The sequence below is a fragment of the Mastigoproctus giganteus genome, chromosome 7 (genome assembly GCF_048544385.1).
Source record: "Mastigoproctus giganteus isolate SK-2022 chromosome 7, ASM4854438v1, whole genome shotgun sequence".
NCBI classification, from domain to species: domain Eukaryota; kingdom Metazoa; phylum Arthropoda; class Arachnida; order Uropygi; family Thelyphonidae; genus Mastigoproctus; species Mastigoproctus giganteus.
In genome coordinates, this window is record NC_143581.1 from 122741088 (window position 1) to 122764094 (window position 23007).

The following is a 23007-nucleotide window of genomic DNA, read 5'->3' on the forward strand; positions in this document are numbered from 1 at the left end:
CATTGGGAAAGGAATTTTAATTTCCCAGATATTGACTGGAATTTGTGGGTTGGTCATTCACACACTAGCAAGACTTTTGTAGATTTATTGAAAGATTGTTTTCTACATCAGCATGTTCGGGAGGCAACTAGAGGGAGTAATACTCTTGATCTGATTATCAGTAGTGATTCTTCATGCATTAAGAATCTGCAGATAAAAGAACCACTAGGTGGCAGTGATTACATTGTGCTGAAGTGAGATTTACTCAAAGAATTAACTAATGTCAGGGGTAAAGAGAAGGGTTTTTGCTTTCATAAAGGTGACTATGGTGGTGTAAGACAGTATTTAAATTCTATACGGTGGGACCAACTGATGATATTACCAACAGCAAATTCAAAATGGGAAGCATTCAAAGAATTAGTCTTGGAAGCTACTAGGCTTTTCATACCATCTAAGAAATATTGTTCAAGGTTTAGACCTAAATGGATGTCAGAAGAACTGATAAGACAATGTGGAAGAGAAGAAAAATGCATGAGATACATATAAATTAACAGGTGACACTGAAGCCTATGATAGATATAAGCTGTTCTGTAACCAAGTCATAAAGGAGGTTAGGCATGCAAAGATTGCAAGAAATCTTTGGTAAAGGATGTAAACAAAAACAGCAAAGAGTTCTTTCCTTATGTAAACTCTAGAAGGAAGGGGATGAATCAGATGGACCACTTAACATAGATGGGTTGACTATTGATGATCATGCTCAGGTTTGTTTGTTTTTAGGAGCATTAAGAACTAAGGCCATATTGCTCTGGGGATATGCAGTGGTCATTCCCTGACCTTTCTGTATCCTGTGTATTTGGTGCTCATGGGCTCGAACCCCAGTCTAATCAAGAAGCATGTGCTACGCATTGCTGCTCCTGCCCTCCTGGCTATGGAGGCGGCATGGTCAGGTAGTTGACAAACTAAATGAGTATTTTGCATCTACATTCACATATGAGGAGTCATTCAATGTGGGGAGTGCCAGAAGTTAATCAAACGCTAACAGGGAGCTAAGTGATTTTGTAATAACTGAAGCAAAGTGGAGGAGAAATTGTTGAAGTTAAACATAAGGAAGGCACCTGGGGTGGATGGGATCTATCCAGTTATATTAAAGGAGGCAGCAAAGGAAGTAAGCAAACCCTTAGCCATAATTATGAGAGCTTCCTTGGACTCGTGGGAGGTCCCCATAGACTGGAGGTGGGCAAATGTATCACCAATTCAAAAAGGGGGTTCAAAAGGTGACACAAGTAACTATATACCTGTTAGTTTAACTTGTGTTCTAGGCAGTGGTGAGCTGTGAATATTTTAACAATGGGCTCACAGTTTTTCCCACTTTCTACCAAGTAAATCTGATCAGTCACAGAAGTGACGCTGTCCGCGGCTTCCGCTAAAGGTGCTTCCCGCGCTCGCACTACTAGTAGTGTGATTAGAGCACGTGACACATTTTTCGTGACTGGTATGTTATCTCCAGTCAGGAGTAGATTTAGGGGGTAGGCAGATGCGGCTTATTACCCCCTTAACCATGTGTATAAGTGAATGTATAAAACGTTCCTAGATCTATCTAAAAAAAAACAACATTAAAACCAGTCATCATCCCTCGCCTTACGATGATAACTGGATACGAGTCGACAGCATCTGGAGTTCTAACTTTTTAGAATTTTTGAATGGTATGATGTCACAATTATGCTTCCTGAAGTTACTACTGCAGCAAGTATGATTGCAACAATACAGATATTTGTCAACAATTTCTTTTTTCGTCTTGCATTTTCATTACATTCCATTGTTAGGTTCCCCTAACAGCTGCGTATGTCGCTTCAACTACAAGGTCGGTACATCATTTGGTGCTATTTTACAGAGAGATTTTGATACCTTGCACTCGCGAGTATACATCTCTTACTTTAGTTATCATAAATCCACTGTATCTTGTCTTCCATAAATTAAGAAAATCTGTGAATGATCAATAAAATATTTACATTAAGGAAAGCTCTTTTATTTCGTATATATACAAATCAAAATACCCAAAAGAAACTCTAAGGATGTTTTGCATAAACCATCTACCACGTGTGCTTGGCACACGCGCAACTTTTTTATTCTTCTTTTTTTTTTTTTAACAACTAGGGAAATATAATGAATACATTTTATTTTTTTTTTCATGATAAAATTTTAATATTGTAAATAAAAAATAACCCTAAATATTTCCCATATCACAAATAACATAAAAACTATCACAAAACATTCCACAATATAAAAACAAATATTACATAAAAAACAAACTTTCTAGAAAAAGTACACAAAAAAATCACAGATTACATGAAAAAAAATTATTTTGCAAAATATTCAAGAAAAATTTATTCAAAAAATTGCCATATACAATTTATTTCTTTATTAATATTTGTTGTCGATCATCTGCTTTGCTCAATAGCGATGATTACAGAGGAATGATTTCATGTGCCGATCCATATCAAATTCCATTTAGCTGTGTGGTCATCATAATCTGCAGTGTGTTTAATTGTCAACGTTATTCATGCATACAATATTATTCATTACGCTGAAAGCTCACTCAGCTTCAGCACTACTAATCGGAATGGTTTCAAATATATTTCTGGCTTTCTTAATTGAAAGGGAATTTCACTCGATTTTAAAGATAAACTGTCTTCGACAAAATCTCTAAAATCATTAATTTTTATTTCATATCTTATCAGAAAACTTAAATTTCTTATTCGGTTTTCACCGTCTTGCCACCCCAGACGAAAGTTCTTTGATATTCCGCAATTTCGGGTAGCATATGTTTAAAATTTCTTTCAATGGTATCGTTATTTTCTTAATTTAATTTAAAATCACCCTGTTGCTTTAATAACTAATCCTTTAAGGATAAAGCAAAGCATTTAATAACTTGTCACAAGGTCATTTTTTTACTTTTGATTTTGATTCCTTCAAATTCTTTCCACTTCAACATGCTCTCAATTTTAACTTCATAATTTCCTTCAGAATTTTTCAAATTAGCAATAGCATTGATAGTTTGAATAATTAATTTATATGCTTTTGCCATTGTGATTCTGTAAAGCTTCTGAAAGGTAAGAGTTCCTGCAGGATGTCGATCATTAGTGCTAAATGGTTAAGAAATTCCAAATTTAAAAGTCGATTTAATAATCTAGAATATTTAACTTCTGATTCAAAATTTTTGCACAAAGTTAGATAATTCTTCCAACCCGCAATTGCCATCCGCAAGCTACAAGCTGCTCTCGTGGCCTGAACACACGACCAATCTTTATAGTTTCTACATCAAGTTCTTTAGCAATCCTTAATTCACGCTAGTTTTTTTGAAATTGGTGGTACAGTTATTTTTTTTTTAATTATTGCCTGTATGCCATTATATTTTAGAACATTTTCTACACAGTGAAAGGCTCGACAAAGTTTCAAAATCTGCCAATATTTCGTCTTCGTAAAGTTTATATAATATTTTAGTTGCCTCAATCCCCTCTCCCCTCTACTTTGCTACTGTCACTAGTTCTTTGAATATAGTGCAAAATGTCGGAATCACACGGATATTCAGCTACTGTGACCAAGTAAACATAGACAGGAGAAATTTAATGGAAGGCGTGGATCACTCACTTCTCCGAAAAACATGCCCATTTGTCGGAGTTGTTGTTATTGAATTTAAAGACACAAGGGCTACTGAGGCCAAATTGTGTCTATTCATTGTTTAATTGCATGCCCCCTATCCTTATAGTTGTTAAATTATATACTTTTGTATAGGCCAATACCTTTTAAGTATATTAAAAGTTCTCTAATATTTGCATCGTTTCCTAGAATATGAGATAAATCATGTGATACGTTAAGCCTGGAAACTGATTGAAAAGCGTTTGACCAGACGGTTGAAAGTAAGGGACAATCAAGCAGAAAATGGCGGACCGTAAGCTGACTGTTACAGGATGAGCACTGAGGTGGGCTTTCTTCAATAACAATTAGAGATGGGTATGATGTGTATGTCCAATTTTGTCGGAGTATAGGGGAGCCACAACTCAGGTTGACCAGAGGCTATTATCTATGTCGGGAATCTTCTTAATCCTCTGACTGGCTATGGAAAGCATATTGACTAGCACGACTTCTCAGTATGTGACTGCTTAGATTTTATGGTCATCACTAACGTTGTGAAATGGTAATCTCCTTTTCACCCTTAATTCATGCTTTCTAATTACCTAAATTGCCTAAAGCCAGAAGTGAGAACAATGCGTACAAAGTTCTCTAATCCGTTTGTTATATGTGGATTTTCTTCCTTCAATGGAAACTATTTTAAATGTAATTACCAAGGAAAATCAAAAAAATTCACTATAAAGAAGTTTGTTAAACAAAGGTCAGACTGTAATTAAATCAAAAATGATGCAATTTTAAAATACATAATTGATTGATTGCCCCATTAAAATGCTGGGAATGTGATCCCCCCCTCGCCCCACCATAGTTTCGGTTCTGGATACTCAGTAATTGAATTCAGGATTTAATTTATAAAATAAATGATCATCTCAACTATGGGCATGCAAATTTTCAAAAAAATAACAATGGGCTCTCGCGAACCCACTATAACTCACTACTGGTTCCAGGGAAAATAATGGAATCACTGGTTAAAGAAGTATTGCAGGATCATTTAGACAAGATTGAAGTAATAGTTAAGACAGCATGGGTTTGTTAAAGGGAGGTCTTGTCTGACCAATTTGATTGGATACTATGATGTCGTCACAAAGGAACTGAATGCCAAAAATAATTTTGATATCATATAATTGGATTTCAGAAAAGCTTTTGATACTGTTACACATGGAAGACTGCTGTACAAATTGGAGAGTTATGGCATTAAGGGTAAGTTGCTACAATGGATAAAGGGATGGTTGAGTGGGAGACAACAGAGAGTGGTAATCAATGGACACTGCTCTTCGGGGACAAATGTTGTTCATGGAGTTCCCCAGGGTTCGGTGTTGGGCCCATCATTGTTTTGTATATTTATCAGTGATATGGATGAAGGTATATCAAGTTTAATGTCCAAGTTTGCAGATGATACAAAGGTTGGCAGGGTTGTTAATGACAGTAAAGACAGTATGCTACTCCAACTGGATCTAGATAAGTTGGGCAAATGGGCTGAGAAGTGACAACTGAAGTTTAACATTGACAAATGCAAAGTATTGCATATGGGTAGCAATAACCGAAGAGAAACGTACCAATTCTGTACTACACTCAGGGAAGTGGAAAAAAAAAAAAAAAAAAAAAGTGAAAAGGCTGAGAGTGCAGATGGGCTGCCAGGGCAGGTCATGGAGTCTTGTCAATGATATATAGGAATTTTGCTAGCAGGGACAGGGAGGTGATTATCCCGTTATACAAGCAGTGGTCAGGCCTCACCTACAAAAAAGGACAAATCGGTGAGGGGAACATAGAGGTGCTCTTACCAAGAAAGGCTTAAGGTCTGAAAATTGCAGTGCCTGGAGAGTAGGCACCTGCGAGGTGATCTGTTTGAAGTGTATAAGGCCTTGAATGGGTTGAGCAAGCTGAATGCTATGGGATTCTTCCTCTTGCTCAGACTATGAACCTGAGGGGACACAGTTTCAAATTGAGAAAAGATAGTTGTAGAATAGATGTGCAGAAATTTCCACAACAAAAGATGGAAGCCTTGAACAGGCTTCTATCTTTTGTTGTGGAAGCTAAAGCCTAAATAAATTTAAGGCTGAGTTGGACAGGCATTTGGAATGAATGGAAGGGTGAAATGGAAGCTTTTTTTGGCTGATGCTGCATAAGCTTGCTTTCTTTCATTGTATGCCTCTGCTAATGCTATTCACTGCTGATAATCAGATCAAGAGTGTTACGCCCTCTTGTTGCCTCTCTAGCGTGCTGCTATAGAAAGCAATCTTCCAATAAATCTACAAAAGGCTTGCTAGTGTTGCGAGTGACCAACCACAAGTTCCAGTCAATATCTGGGTAGTTAAAATCATCCATTATAAGACACTGATTTACTGGCCTACTCTTTCTCTCTGTATAATTGTTCATTGTACTTATCAGAGTCATTAGGCCTATAACATACTTCTACCCTAATTTTTGCTTTCCGAGTGCTTATGTCACACTAAACTGACTCAACATTGCACTGTCCATCTGTGTCAACTGGATGCACTTTTTTAGATTTTGTGTGTCTTAATTAACAGCATAACCCCTCCTCCCTTCCTATCCTGTCTATCCTTTCTGTACACTCCCCCAAATTCCAATTCTGCATTCATTATATGTGTGTGTGACACCACATCTCTGTTATCCCAACAATATCCACCTTTAATATCTTGACTAGCACTTTAAATTCATGAAATTTATTTACCATACTCCTAGGATTGGTGTACATGCAAGTATACAGAAGCTGAACTTCCTGAAACTCAGCAGAGTAGCATGGAAGATGTAATTTGCTGTACTCAAGTCACTACTGAAATATGAGGGTGCTAAAAACAGAATAGTGTACATGCCAAACAAAGTCAGTGGTGTAAAATTCAAAAAAAAAAAAAAAAAACAGAAAAAGATAGCCAGTTTTTTCAGAAAAATGTGACGTGTTTGCCTTCTGCTGTTTGCTCATGTGATTGTGTATTGAAAGAACTGTTTTAAGTTTTATATCAAGTAAATATTACTGTAAAAATTGCACTCTGTTGTTGATGGGGCTAATAAAAATCAACAGTGGATTGTTAATGAGTTTGTTGATGCAATAGAAGTGCAAGTATTGAATAAACAAACCTTGGAAGTTTTTCATATTGTAAGGGGAGGGGATGGTCTGTGGCTCTATGAGCAGTATCTGTGTTAACTGTTGTTTTTAGCTGAAATTTAAGAATTGCACTATTCTTTTATACATGGTCTGACAAATTCCTAACATGAATGACAGCCTGATTGGCATTGAATTATGCAACAACATAGGAATTAAAATAATCATGGACCAATGATTATTTTAAATTATGTTACCTACTTTTATTCCTTATAATGCAGGTACATTGTCCAAAAGAAGAACTAGAAGCAGCAGAACTAAACACTGAAGAGGATATTTTTGAAATGGTAATTGTTTGTTACTTCTGGTAAATTTTAAAATTGTAAAACTTGCTTTGTAAACATATTTTTGATTCTTATATGAAACGTATAAAGTATGCAATTGTTATGAGAAGAAAAGAAACATCTTTATCCCTCAACTAGGTGGGTTTAAAATTTTATGTGCACCTTTCTTTACTTTTCTATGAAATTCAAGAAATTTCTTGAATTTACTTAGGAAATAAATTTTCCCTATTAATTGAAATCCCAGATAACATACAAAATTAAAGAAAAACTAGTAAATGTGATAGAAATAACTTCATGTACGTACATATTTATAAAAATATACTATTATAACATATGTTATTAGAAACTTTGGCTGGTGTGATTAAGTTACCCACTTCCTTTTTTTTTTTAAACATAAGTGTGTGTTTTTCAACATTGTACTCCCTCGCTAAAATTAATACTTCAGCACCTGTTTCGTGTTTAGGATAAACAGAGCTCAAGTTTTTGTTCAATGGAAATAAAAATCCCATTTCATTTTTAACATAATGGATGCAAATAAAAAAAAAAAAAAAAACATTGGAGAGGAATGTTAAAATTAATATACAATTGTAAATCTGAAGGATTACTGAAGAAAATATGACTAAAGGTGCTAATGGGTGAATGTGGTTTTGAAAAATTCAAGAATTTTGTCTGCCAAAACTTACAAAATGTAAGCAAACAATACATGTAATAATTTCTGTGTATTTCTTCTTGTTATTCAAATTAGTCTCCAAGGGTTGTAGAGGTCCATGATTATCTGCAAACCAGATTTTTTTTTTTTATGAAAACCCCAAACACGAAAGGTATCAAAACCTATAGTACTTAGTACCATGCATGGGTTGAAGGAGAAGTATGGGGGGAAGGGGATGCCGGAAACTTTGCTCTAGAGACTAAACATGGGTTTCACCACTTCAAGCCTCCAATAAGCAAAGTGGTGGTATTTCACCAGTTGATGAAAGTCATCTACCGCCTATAATAATCATGACTCTATTCTAATGTGAAAATAAAGAATGGTGTTACAATATAGACAGCAAGTATGAATAATATTTTGTTCACTACAATTATAGTGAAAAAAAAATAATGAAAAATATCCTATCATTCATTTGGTCATAATAAAAGTTACTTGATTAAGAATATAGCACGGCATATAGAATGAGTCAACATTAAGAATATTCTTGTTATCTATATCATGTGAAATTATAACTTTGATTTCTCCAAATCAAACGTAATAAATGAAGTAGATCAAAGCATAAAATCATACTGAGGAATACTAAATTTTACCTTAATATTTAGTTTTGGCTCAGAAAATCTCAACAGTAAGAACACACAATAATTCTCCTTTAATCATCATCATACTTAAAAAAATTTTTTTTTTTTGTTGTTTCCTTGTTTCCATCTAGAGGCAACCACGGAATCAGCAGAAGTTTTCAAATGATAACAAAGGTGATTATTGCAGTGTAATAATATGTAGTTAGCTGAATGTCACCACCATTAGTTTTTCTTTTGGCACATTTCATCTGGCACTGTACCTGCCCAAGGTATATTTGCATAATTAGATCCTTGCCTTGCTAACCACAAATGAGCTTCTCCAACAGCTTCTTGGTACTTGGCTAAAGAAATTAATAATAATAAAACATGTACATTCTTGCTAACTCCACGATATTCTTATTCCCAATCCTAATAAAGGGCATTTATGGAATAAAATAGGTGCCTACTGAAATGGATTCTCCATAAATTGTGATAAGTTAGATGTAGCGTCATTATTAAAACTTTGTGTAACCTTAATGATTACAGTCAATTTTAGGTGATAAAGATACCAAGTTCCTCTGTAAATAATTGTGATGAATTCCTCTTATTTAACGTGGTCGTTTTTGTCCCCTAAGCCTTAATTTTTAACCCAAACTTGGAAATTGCTCCCTCTGAAAAAAACTAAATTTCCATAATTTCTACTCAATTAACAAAATTGAAACTCTCAATATACATGAAGAGAAGTGTTTTCTTTGATTTTCTACCTTTTAAATTGCAGCAAAAACTATTAATTCACTCAAAAACAGCAAAAATATACAATCACGTATCATTTAATGTAGTTATGACTGCAAAAAACAGCAGCCAGTCACTTTGATTATATAACGTGTCACTGTATTTGTTTGAATTTCGCACATCATCGCAGGTCTGCTGACAAAAATGAATCAGCACACAAGGAGCCATAATTGACTGGTCAAACTTACATCATTAGTGTTACCTAGATGATCCAAGGAGAAAATAAAAATGTAAGCAATTTTAGTATTTAGTATTAGTATTAGTAATGGCTGCATGGTGCAAGAAAGCCTATAGCTTATGCTGCACCAGCCAAAAAAAAAAAAATACCCGAATAAAACAATGATAAAAAAAAAAAATAAATAATAATAATTAATAAAGGAAAAGGAATTAAAAATATCATCCTGTGCATTTCCCTCACCCAAAGGTACTATCCAGATGACCTTAGAATTTCCCCAAACTGTCAGCCTCTACCACCCATGTAGGCAACTTATTCTGGTAATTTATAACTCGCTGGCTAAAATAAAACTTTCTGCAGTCCAATCTAAACATTTCCCCCGTAACTTGAATTTATGTCCCCTAGTTTTAGCATCATTTATAATCTTGAAAATTTTGTCCTCATTCATTTTACTGATGCCTCTCAGAGCCTTAAACACCTCAATCAAATCTCCTCTAAGGTATCTAGTTTCCAAACTCTGCAACCCACATATTCAAAGTCTTTCTTCATAAGGACACCTTTTTGCTGCTATCACCAGGCGAGTTACCCATCTTTGCACCCTTTCAAGAAGCTCGATGTTTTTCTTTAGGAGTGGTCTCCATACTTGAACACAGTATTCCAAGTGAGGTCTAACAAAAGCCTTATATAATGGGATTATCACATCCCTATCTCTACTTGCAAAAGTTCGATAGATCATCGATAGGACACCATGGGCCTTCCTTGCAACCTGTTTACAATGATCAGAGAATTTCATGTCTGACCATATCGTAACATCCAAGTCCCTTTCCTCCAGTACTGGGTTTAGTTGAACTCCAAGTGAATAAGTTATTTTGGGATTACTATTTCTCAGGTGTAAAACCTTACACTTTGTTGGATTAAAGCATAGCTGCCATTTTTCTGACCATTCCTGAAGTCTATCTAGGTCTCTCCAAAGAATATCCTGAAAGAGGCCTCTAAGGTCGGATAAACTCATATCTAGGAAATAAACTCATACACCGACCATTGTACAAAATTTACTGTAACTAAAATTTTTACAAATAGTATAAAAACAAATTATTTACAATAAACTAATAATTGTATATTGCGGATTACTAAAAACTGTAATAAAAGATCGTTTACCATAAAATAAGCTAAAATATAAAATTAAAAGCGCTAAAAAACCTGGAGCTTTCGAGAGCGTCCACTCTCTTCTTCAACAGTAATATGACTTTCTGCAACATCTCCTTAAATAGAAGGTTCACGGTACCTCCACACGTGGTTCAATCGGCACATGGTCAAAACCGGAAGCGGAAATGTCTCGGGTACGTGGCAAATAAAATCGTTCATCCGAACTTAATACAATTGTTTCAAAAATAGGATGAATACGCATGCCTCTATCTCTATTCATGGTATTCTTACTGGATGAACCAATCCGTAAACCCTCGAGCCATTTACGCTCCCAGTATCCGTGTGCACGATCCAAAATAATAGCATCCTCCGGGGAGATTTGATGCTGCTTCTCCCAAAAATGTTCGGCCACGGCAGACTTACTGTAATCAGTGGTTCTTATGGCATTTAAATGTTCCCCCAGACGATCCCTAAGCCGTCGTTTTGTTTCCTCCACATAACACTCTCCACAATCCGGGCATTCTATTCTATAAATAACTCCGCTACTGAGATCTTTTGGTATACGGTCTTTGACCTGAGACACAGCTGTGCACAGCCTCCGCCCAGGAAGCTGTACACAGCGTGTCTTATAACCCCGTAAAATTCTTGCCAGATGCTCAGTACATCCAAAAACGACAGAGTACCACCCGTTTCCACCTCTGAGGTAAATCGTATAAATTGGGAGAAGCTATTAAGCCAGCAAACGGCATCATCCTCCCTCCCCGTCTGGACCAGGGCAAAGGTATCATCAATGTATCTTCTCCAATTCCTGATAGGAAATGAACACCCACTAAAAACCCTACTTTCCAACTCCTCCATGGCCAAGTTGGCCACGGTGGCACTAATGGGTGAACCCATAGCCGTACTGCAAACCTGCTTATACATAGTTCCTTGAAATAACATGGTAGTGCTAGCTAGACATAATTCTACCCCGGTACAAATATCTTCCACACCGAGCAGTGATCTATTACCAAGTGAGGCATCCCTGGTCAATGCCATTTTTACACAATATACTGCATGATTAATAGGAATACATGTAAATAAAGATACAACATCAAAAGAGATCATGCTCTCATCATCATTTATAGTCAAATTCCCCACAAAATTCACAAACTCTCTACTGTCCTTAACAACATACTCAGACTGCCCCACTATGGGTGCAATTAATTTGGCCAAGTACCCTGATAGCGCATAGGAAGGACTCCCTATAAATGAAACTATAGGTCTCAAGGGTACTTCTGCCTTATGAATTTTTGGCAGTCCATAGAATCGCGGGAGTTGACTACCTGTAGTGTGTAATGATCAGTAACTCTCCTTGGAAATCTTCTCCATGTTCAACCAGGATTGTACCAATTTATTGACTCGCCGTTCCAGACCCACCAATGGGTTCCTCTGGATCACCTTATAAGTGTTATTATCTTGAAGAAGTTCCAATGCCTTCTTATTATAATCTTCTGTATTTAGGACCACCGTTGATCTCCCTTTGTCCGCTGGTAAAACAAATATTCCTTTGTCTCTTCTCAATTCTTCTAGTGCTCTCTTTTGACTAAGGCTGAGATTCGGGGATGCCTTCCTCACCTGACTCAACGCTGCAGCAGACTTCACACGGATTTCATTAGCTAAAGGCTCAGGAAACTTATTAATGGCCCGTTCAATTTAAATGCCATTTAAATTTAAAACATTTAAATGCCATAAGAACCGCTGATTACAGTAAGTCTGCCGTGGCCGAACATTTTTGGGAGAAGCAGCAACAAATCTCCCCGGAGGATGCTATTATTTTGGATCGTGCACACGGATACTGGGAGCGTAAATGGCTCGAGGGTTTACGGATTGGTTCATCCAGTAAGAATACCATGAATAGAGATAGGGGCATGCGTATTCATCCTATTTTTGAAACAATTGTATTAAGTTCGGATGAACGATTTTATTTGCCACGTACCCGAGACATTTCCGCTTCCGGTTTTGACCATGTGCCGATTGAACCACGTGTGGAGGTACCGTGAACCTTCTATTTAAGGAGATGTTGCAGAAAGTCATATTACTGTTGAAGAAGAGAGTGGACGCTCTCGAAAGCTCCAGATTTTTTAGCGCTTTTAATTTTATATTTTAGCTTATTTTATGGTAAACGATCTTTTATTACAGATTTTAGTATTCCGCAATATACAATTATTAGTTTATTGTAAATAATTTGTTTTTATACTATTTGTAAAAATTTTAGTTACAGTAAATTTTGTTCAGTGGTCGGTGTATGAGACTCTCCAAAGAAGCTTGGCTTGACAGTGATCATTAACTACTCTACCAATTTTAACATCTGCAAATTTAGACATCACGCCCTCTATCCCTTCATCAATGTTGTTTATGAAAATTAAAAATCAGTATTAGTGGTCCTAATACGGATCCTTGGGGAACCCCACTTCTTACATCAACCCAATCTGAGGAATAGCTGTTTATCACAACCCTCTGCCTCCTGCCCTGAAGCCATCCTGCTATCCATTTAAGGATTTTCCCAGTGATTCCAACCTGTTCCAGCTTATAAAGCAATGCTCATGTGGGACTGAGTCAAAAGCTTTGCTGAAATCTAAATAAACAATGTTGAAATTATTCCCTAAATCCAGCTTGTGAGTGACTCTTTCAAAATAGCGAACCAGGTTTGTTAAACATGATTTTCTCTCTACAAAACCATGCTGAGGATCCATGAGAATTGCAATTCTATCCATATGATCCTGAATTCCACCCTTGATCATTGCCTCCATGATTTTCCCTACCACTGAAGTCAGACTGAGAGGTCGATAATTTCCCACTTCACTCTTAGAGCCACCCTTATGTATGGGAGATACATTGGCACTTTTCCAATTCACCGGAATCTCCTCAGAATCTAGTGATGCTCGCATAACTAGCCTCAATGGTTCAGTGCACTCACTTGCTGCCTCTCTTAAGATTATAGGGTATATTCCATCAACTCCAGGAGCCTTACTGGCCTGTAGGCTCGAAAGTTATTTTTCATTAAATAATCTTGCAAAATTTCAATATCATTAATTGCATATTTTTCAATTTCGCTCCCACAATTTCCCATTGACACAAAAGGTGATGCAAAATAACTGTTGAGTTCATCTGCAACAGCAGCTGGTGTATTTAATACTATCCCCTTTCCCTTACGTAAAGGTCCGATCTGGTTTGTCCTGGCATTCATATATGTGAAGAATTCCTTATCCCCCCCTCTTTGCTCTGTTTGCTAGTGATTTCTCATAAACTGCCTTATCCTGTCCAACCTTTTCTGTGGCTCTATTACAGATCATCTTGTAGCTGTTATAGGCTTCAGTACTTTTTATTGCTGTGTAACCTTTCCATGCCACCTTTTTCTGCTAAAGTAATGTGGCAACTTCACTATTCATCCAACTTGGAACCCTCCTCGTGGAGTATTTTTTTTAAATGGTAAATACGCATTCAAGGCATCTGTGATTAATGTTTTAAAAGCATACCACAGTTCAATTGTATTCATTCTCTGTGCAATATCTACCCAGTTAATAGAGGCCATATAGTACCTTAAGGCATCGTAATTTCCTTTTCTGAAATTAAAACCCATTCCTTTGCCTTTTACTACTGCTACCTCTTTCATCATCATCATCATCCACCGTAGAACTCCGTGATCACTTCCTGCTCAAATGGGTGATGATGAGGTCTAGGATATTCTTTTCTCTAGTACTTTCCCTGACATGTTCATACAAATAACAATCATCTAGTTGATTTAAAAATTTTGTTCTCCATGTCGAGTTTCCTTCCTGTCTTTTACTCCAATCAATTAGAGGCAAATTGAAATCGCCCATAATAAGATACTGACGCTTACTTGCCCATTCCATTTGCATGTAGAGGCTTTGATCATAATCTCCACAATCACCTGGTCTGTAGATTACTCCCACTCACATTATACCTTTGTTTCCAACTATCTCACACCATACAGATTCTATACCAGCATGTGAACGTCTGAATCCGGGAAAGCTATCATTGCACTCAGGCTGCTTCTGATAAGAAGCATTACCTCACCACCCCTTCTATCTACTGTATCCTTCCTAAATACATTATACAAGCCGTACTGAAACTCATCATCCCCAATTTCCGGGTGGCACCATGTCTCCGTAAGTCCTATTATGTGTGTGTTACTTGTTTTAACCAGCAGTTTGAATTCACTCATTTTATTGACGACACTTCTAACATTACTATATAAACAATTAAGACTTACTGATCTTGTATATTTAACAACCCTAACACAACCCTTGAAGTTTTTTAGGCTCGCTTTCCTGGAATTAGCTACCCGCTCACTTGAAACGTTTCTGCCCCCCAGAACATCTAGATATGTCCAGTTGGGGTAACAGATAAGAACTCTTGAGGCATGTGCAAGAGTTACTTAGACCATTATTACCAGATAAACGCATGTCAGTATTACCCACATCCCCCCCCCCTCTAACTAGCAGTTTCCCTGAACCTTTAAGGTATCCTCAATAATACTGGCAAAAACTTTTGCACCACCTTTGTTTAAGTGTATCCCATCTCTACAAAACAAATTCCTTCTACCTACAAGTGTGAGCCATGCTGATAGAAATTTCCCCCCTAAATTTTCTTGGAAAACAAACAGTTGCGCATCGTTACTTTCAAACATGTATTATAGCTCTGTTACAATATTTTACTTTATGTAATTGCTGTACAAAAGAATTGCAGTGAATTGTTTTTGAAAAACAAAAATATCGTAATTCCTTTCTTCAATATGTATTATTATTATTATTATTATTAATATCTGTTTATTGCTCTGCTTTAGAGCCACCCCCTGGACAACAGTAGCTAGGAGGGTGATTATTACATTCACAGGTTAAGGCAGGGACGTGTGTCTGAGTTTACATGGAGCCATATAAGTGCTTAACCTGAAAGGAACAGTATTTACAGAATTCTTTTATTACATACTTGAAAATTGTGGAATACCGTAGTATCTCAAACTAAGCAAGATAATATTTTATCAAAAAATGCTGGATAAAACGTGAAGTATGTACAAGCAGGTATTTCCTTAGTTGAGGCAGTCCATATTTTCCTTCTGGTGGTGTCTCTGAGGGTCATAATAGTAGATTTGTGTAGTATGTACAAGCAGGTATTTCCTTAGTTGAGGCAGTCCATATTTTCCTTCTGGTGGTGTCTCTGAGGGTCATAATAGTAGATTTGTGTTTGTGTCCATTAGTTTCTGGCATCTGTAAGTATGATGCTGGCAGAATTTATCGAGGTCAATAGTTAGACTGTTTATCAAATCAACTGATTTTCCTGGGAACATGCATCTCGGTCCTTTGAGGTTGCTGAAACTTATACTCAGTGGGAGTGTTGTGTCCACTTGACTTCCTCTGGCAATTCGGGAAGTTTTTATTAGGTCACCGATATCAGAGGCGTCGAGTCATCCTGTAATTAGTTTGCCCAGTGCAAGAAGGTTAGCTGCCACAATTCGTTGTTTCCATGGTGTGACTTCGAGATTGATGTAGAGTTGGGCCCTAGACATAGTGCACTGGTTGCCAGTTGAGCCATTTCAGGGGCCAGTTCCAGGCTGAGTAACTTGTTGAGGTGTGTTGTAGGGGCTGATGACCAAATAGTTGCTGCATAGAGGAATGGAGTAGAGACACCGAAGGACGTATTTCTTGACCAATTCAGCATTATGTATCCCCATTAGTTCATTGCAGATTACCCACATAACAGAATACATTTTTTTTTTCATGTTCAGGAGGTGCCTGGAATGTCAGACCCTCATCCCATGCTAACCCCCAGATCCTTGTGTGTTTTAACTTTTTTAATGGGTGATCCGTTGATGGTAACATTGATATTATTGTGTAACTTCTTCTTCCAGGTGAATGACATTTGGGCTGTCTTTGCTTGGTTAATCTGTAAACCAATCAAGGCCAGAAATTGTTCAAGTTGATGAATTTTTTTTATTTACCTGCAGGCAAATAAAATTACATTATTTTACATTTGTTAAAGGATGTAATGTAAAATTTCAAGTCATCAGCATTCAAGGTGGTAGATGACTTTCATCAACCGGTGAAATACCACCACTTTGCTTATTGGAGGCTTGAAGTGGTGAAACCCATGTTTAGTCTCTAGAGCAAAGTTTCCGGCATCCCCCTCCCAACATACTTCTCCTTCAACCCATGCACGGTACTAAGTACTATAGGTTTTGATATCTTTCGTGTTTGGGGTTTTCATAAAAAAAAAAAAATATATGATTGGGAATACCAGGAAGGCTCTAGCACTGCAGCAAATAGGGTTGATGATAGGACTCTCCCTTGCGGGTTACCCCTATTAGTAGTGCACGTTGTCCGGAAGCTACGATGTGAGATGATGAGATGTCTATGCTCCAGGATTGATTTAATTATGCTGAGAGTATTTCCTGCAATGTTGAAGTAATGCTGGAGAATGGTGATTAGAGATTATTTTGTCATAGGCCTCTTTAGTATAAAAAAAAAATTAATGTCTAGCTGTGTCCTGTCATTGAGGGCTTTCTGGATTCTGATAAGGGTGTCCATGAGGTTACTATTTACAGATCTCCCCTTAATCACGGTATGGAGGTACAGGGGCTGGTGATTGAAACAGTGGTCTGCAATGAAGGGCCGAATTGCTTTTTCAAATATCTTAAGGAACCCACAGCTGATGGCATTAGGCCTGAAATCTTGTGGCTGCTTGGGGTCTCTGCATTTAGGGACTGGATGGACAAAATACGTGTTCCAGATCTTTGGGATCTTTCCACTTTCAATGATTTTATTGAAGATATCTACTGGGGGGGGGGTCTATAATATATGTACTACACATTTTTATTAGAAACAAGAAATCGGTTAGAGCTGACTACTGCTTTCAGTGGTAGTTTTTTGACAGATAGCTTCGGGTTATGGTTAGGAGTCATATTGGCGGTTTGCATGGAAGGCCAGAAAATGTTACAGTCTGTTGAAAAGTGAGCTTAGTCACTTTAAATATTTCTTCTTTCATAGTGATTTTCTTGTAGCTCTACTTTTGTAGTCTTTTAGATTTTTCAGCTTGTCCAGGGCAACTTGGTTGCAGGCTAGTCTTTTCTGTCTTATGGCGAGCGCCCTTGCCTATTGTATCTATTAACACAAAATCAAGGAAATTTATCTATTGGAAGCCACAATGGAAACGGAAAAAAAACGGGCATAAAACTGGTAACACAATGCGCATTTGATTTAAAAAAAAAAAAAAAAAAGGAAAAAAAAAGCACACTTTGCTGTACTCTATAATTGTTTTAGGGAACAATATTTTGCATTATTACTTTATAACAATATTTTGCATTTTTGCTTTCTAACAATATTTTGCATTTTTGCTTTCTAACAATATTTTGCATTATAGCTCTGTTACAATATTTCGCGTTATTGCATTACGTAATTGCTGTAGCCAACAATATTGGTGTGCAGGACATTTCATCACAGATGCTGAAGTTCAAATAAGTCCGATTTTGGTCCAGGGTGCATTTTATAAAAAAAAAAAAAACACAAAAAACTTTGCTTTACTGCAATTGTTTTAGGGAACGATATTTTGCATTATTGCCTTATTACAATATTTTGCATTTTTACTTTCTAACAATATTTTGCATTATACCTCTGTTACAATATTTTGCTTTGTTGCTTTACATAATTGCTGTAGCCAACAATATCGGTGTGCAGGACGTTTTCTGAATGTATGTTTTATCTTTAACGAAATTTCTAGAAAATATTTTTGTTGATAAGTTATAAAATAATTCATTATTGTGTGGGTAGTGGAGAGCATTTTCTGCTCCTAACATGTACTTGTCAATAATCCCTCTGGAAATATTAATAAGTGAACTGCATTATAAATTTCAAACATTACTGTATAGCTTGTCCTTGAATGCAAATGACTACGATTACTTTCTTTCGAGTGACCGCATGTTTTCGCCTTGTACAGATGTTTTATTATGGAAACTTCCATTAAAATCATCAGTAGTAGTCCTTTATTGTACCTAAAGTAATTCGTTATGGTGGGGGAAATGGTTTTTGCTCCTAATTGATATAGCGCTTGCGAATTTTCCTGAAGTGGATTATCTGAACACTGTAAATTAGAAGGACAGTAAAAGAGTTGAGAATTGGTGCCATTGGCGGGCAGCATTCTGACAAACAAATTTTCTGTTTATACTTCAGGACAACCACGTGGCCAGAGGAGATCCCAAGATAGAGAGAGAGAGAGAGAGAGAGAGAATACAAGAAAGAGCATTGCATTTAGCAGTCACCACCTTGATTGTGTGAAATAACCTTCCCACAGTACAACAAAAGAAGAGATAGGGAGTAAATCTATTTTTCAGTGAGGTATATCTTTTTATTGCAGCTCAGAGCAACATATGGCCGTGGATGGTGAATTTATTCAGCTTGTATACTAAAACAGAATTTCTCCCTTTGTGATAACATCAAATGCATACCAAGGAGATATTTTCTAACAATACTTTTTGAACAGCCCATTAGCCATAATCCGTTTGCTTTGAATTGTTCAATAATATTGCAGTTTTGTGAACAATACACATTTCAAAAAACAATCCGTTATTCATAACTGATGATTTTTTTTTTTCTTTTTCGCACCAGTTTTCGAAGTTTGTAATGCAGCTATCAATAGAAATATTTCCTTGAAATTTTGTTAGAAGATCAAATATACATCCAGGAAACTGCTGTTCCAATATTGTTCCCTAAAAACAATAGAGCAAACTCTTTTTTTTTTTATCAGATGTGCATTGTGCATTGCAGTGTTATCAGTTTTACACTAGTTTTCCCACACATTTCCAGTGTGGCTTCCAATAGATGAATTTCCTTGATTTTCTGTTAGTAAGTGCAATACATATTGAAGAAAGGAAATACGATCTTTTTGCTTTTCAGAAACAATTGTTACTACTGTTTTGCTTTATTGTTTCTTATGGCAACAAACAGTAACTTGCATTTGCCTTCTTTTGTTTTTTGCCTCCTCGATAAAGTTGTATGGAGAACTGACGTAATGCCGGAGCGAAGCTTCTCACGCTTCGCTCCATAAACGAAACCAGGCGTGCACTCTCTCTCTCTGAAACAACAAACAAATCATGTATTATGTTTCATAAAAACCCTAGGCTAGTTAGGATGGGGGGGGTGAAAAAAATAACTGTAAAAGGTTTTAAAAAAATGCACACTTGATGTCACATTTTTGTCATTTGCATGAAATTGAATAGAAATTTCTGAAAATTGAAGTCTGAAAATCAAAGAAAACAGTTCTGGCTCCAGCTATAGCAAGTTTCAGCTTTCTAGTTAGAGTAAATAGAGTAAAAATTATAGAATATATGTATTGAATCCAGTTGGGGTAGGTACGTACCCCAACAGACACTAATCGGGTCTTGTCTTTCCTTGAAATTTCCTAGAAATTGCATATGTTGGACAATTCCTTCAGAGTTCTCAAAGCCTTTGAACACAATGCTGAGAAGACAGTTGTTTACCTAGATCTGAAATCAACGTTTGACATCGGCCTCTGTCATCTCTGACAGAAATACTACCACATTAAGGGAGATTTACTTGCCTTTTTCCTGTCATTACTTGCCTCCAGTTTGCCTACATTTAGGCACCAATAATCTCACCCGAGCTGGTCATGCAGGCATTCCTCGAGGAGGAGTGGTCTTGCATCCTTGTCACCACTGTTCCTCATTGTCTGCTATGCCAACAACATAAAGCTCTTCATGTTTATTAAAGCTAGAGATGATCCACAGTGCCTCAACTATCACTTGAATGCTACCCATGATGAATTGTCTTGCTTTTATCTTAGCTTAAATCCTAATAAAATAAAAAGCCCCACCTGCCTTCAACCAGCCAGAGTAGGAGCACCCATTCCACAAGTTTTTTCCCTCACACTGACTCTTTGATCCCGAGTTGACCTTTCAGGATTATGTGACTAATCTGCATATAAAGATATCCACAAAGAGATGGTGAAAAAAACACTTGCTTCATGTCTCTGATCCAAAGACCACTATTAAATATGTCAGCAGAATTTCCTAGTTCTGCTGAATCCAATGTTTATGAGCAATCCACTTCAATCTGAAGTGGCAGCTATATATTTGGGACATGCACAAAAAACATTGGATCCATTCAGAACTTTGCACATCACAGCTAGCAACAGCTCTTGATGAGATTAAATGCCAAAACTGATAATGCCACAGCTGGTAGCAACCATCAAATTGTTCACTGGTGATCTTAATCCTTCTAATATTTGGGATACCGCAACCAGCTTTTTGATCAAACATGAGCCAGCAAGCAGTACCTGGTTCAACCCATGGAAATTTCTCCCGATACAATTGCTGCCTATAGCACAAGCTTTGCAACAGCGACTGTCATAAAGGTCTTTAGGCAATAAATGCTCATAGTCTGAAACCTCTTCAAATGACACGTCATGAGTCATTTGAAGGAGAATTCAAATGACTCATGACACTTGCCCGTGTCCTGTGAATCAGTCCTTGATTTGTTCACATTATACCCAGTGAGTTTGCAAACCTGTCTACCATATGGTGTATATCGATGAGACCACTGTATTCCACCAAGGCCAGATATCTTGATGTTGGCTTTGGCCTTTAATTTTTTTGGTGTGATATTAATTTTACTTTCTTATTTAGTTTACTTTTATTTATTTTATTATTCCCTTCTGTTTGCATTATTATTTCAACAATTTACTGTAAAACCCCTAGCCTACAGATATGATGGGATATTGCAATAAATTTCACGAAATTCGATGCGCATCGTTGTACTTGTTGCTGCAGTGACACAACAAGTACAATTGAGCAGTGATGTGCTATGTTATATCAGCATAATGATTAATACACAAGTGACTGTTTATTATGTTTGTTTGTTATTTGGTTTTTAGGAGCATTAGCATCTAAGGCCGTATTGCTCCGGAGATATGCGGTGGTCATTCCCTGACCTTTCCGCATCCTCCGTATTTGGTGGTCACGGGCTCAAACCCCGGTCTAATCAAGCAGCGTGTGCTACGCACTGCTGCTCCTGCCCACCTGACTACAGAGGCACCTCGCGTGAGTGACTGTGCCAAAATCTATAGCCCGGCATTCGAAGGAATATCGTGAAAGAAAGAAAGGGAATTTGGACAGAAATGTGAATCCAGATGAAATTCAACAAGAGTGTTTCATTATGCCTGGGAGTTCTCAAACTGCACCCAAAAAAACTCGAGCTGAAATAATGAAAGAATATCGTGAACAGAAGAAAAGGAAATTAGAAATTCAAACTATTCCAAATCATAATGAAATTCAACTACAGAGTTCTACTATGCCATACTTGTCAACCAGAGAGTTGTACTATGCCATACTTGTCAACCAGAGAGTTGTACTATGCCATACTTGTCAACCAGAGAGTTGTACTATGCCATACTTGTCAACCAGAGAGTTGTACTATGCCATACTTGTCAACCAGAGAGTTGTACTATGCCTGATACTTATCAGGAATCTAAAACTCCAGCAGAATGAATGAAGGAATATTGTGCACGTACATGAGCTGACAATGAGTTTGAAAAACTTGTGTACAAAAACCCATTTGGGTTTAGTTGTAATGTTTGTGATTATTTATGATTTCCATTAGATTTGAAACCATTTCCAACAACTTCATATGAATTACTTCAAAATGAATTTCATTTACAACAAGTGAAGTACTTTCATGACGTGTAATACATGTCATACTTCATTAAAAGAGAGATGGATACCATATATGGCCACATCAAATGGATTTATATATCCAACACATCCTACTCATTTGCCTCCACTGGATGTTGTAACTGAGCATTTGATATCACCACGATTACCCTTTATGCAAATTTGTGATTTACGTTATGAATATGGGATCATTGGACAAGTAATAAATGTATCAGTTAAGGTAAATATGATGGTTCATCAGTTAACTAGAAAATTAGATGACGATTATGTCATTAATGTACATATAAAACGAAGACTCATATATAAATCATCATATCTACAAGGATGTGTGCAGAAGAAAATAGTGAAAATATGGTTACGGTATTTGATAAATTCACCTTTGTATAAATTCTATGGCATAAAAAGTACATGATGATTTTTTGGGGACAAATGATGATAGTGAACATGAACATTTGGCTGAAATTGTGGACCTTTCAACAGTGATGATGAATTACTATTAATTCAACAACAAACATTATTATGGTCTGAAGATAAATATTTATATATAGCACCGGATCAGAAATCATCTCCAAGTTTCATATTTGATATACATGCAGAAGAAATTTCTTTTCCAGCTATATATTTGGGACATGCACGAAAATTTAAAATTGAATTGATGATTACTCCCTTTATGATGGCATCGAGTGAAATTCGTAGATCTGATCATCGGAGTAACTCCCCAACATTTGCTATATATGGCAATGAAAATTATGCGAATGCGTGCTGCAGAAAATTTGCAAAATGCATTTAAATCAGTAGGAATAACAGCTAACATTAC

The 23007-nt window shown here is 36.7% G+C and overlaps 1 protein-coding gene across 4 annotated transcripts in view; it reads left to right on the forward strand.

The window, feature by feature from the left end:
* Window positions 1-23007, forward strand: part of Tif-IA (RNA polymerase I-specific transcription initiation factor RRN3 homolog Tif-IA) — a 282972-nt gene that overhangs the window by 123410 nt on the left and 136555 nt on the right. For 3 of the 4 annotated variants that reach the window (XM_090377082.1, XM_090377081.1, XM_090377084.1), the window contains exon 7: window positions 7009-7074. The exons of the other annotated variant lie outside the window; for it this stretch is intronic. In XM_090377082.1, the coding sequence (XP_090233208.1) occupies window positions 7009-7074 (66 nt within the window). The remainder of the gene's footprint in view (window positions 1-7008; window positions 7075-23007) is intronic. 4 annotated transcript variants of the gene reach the window in all.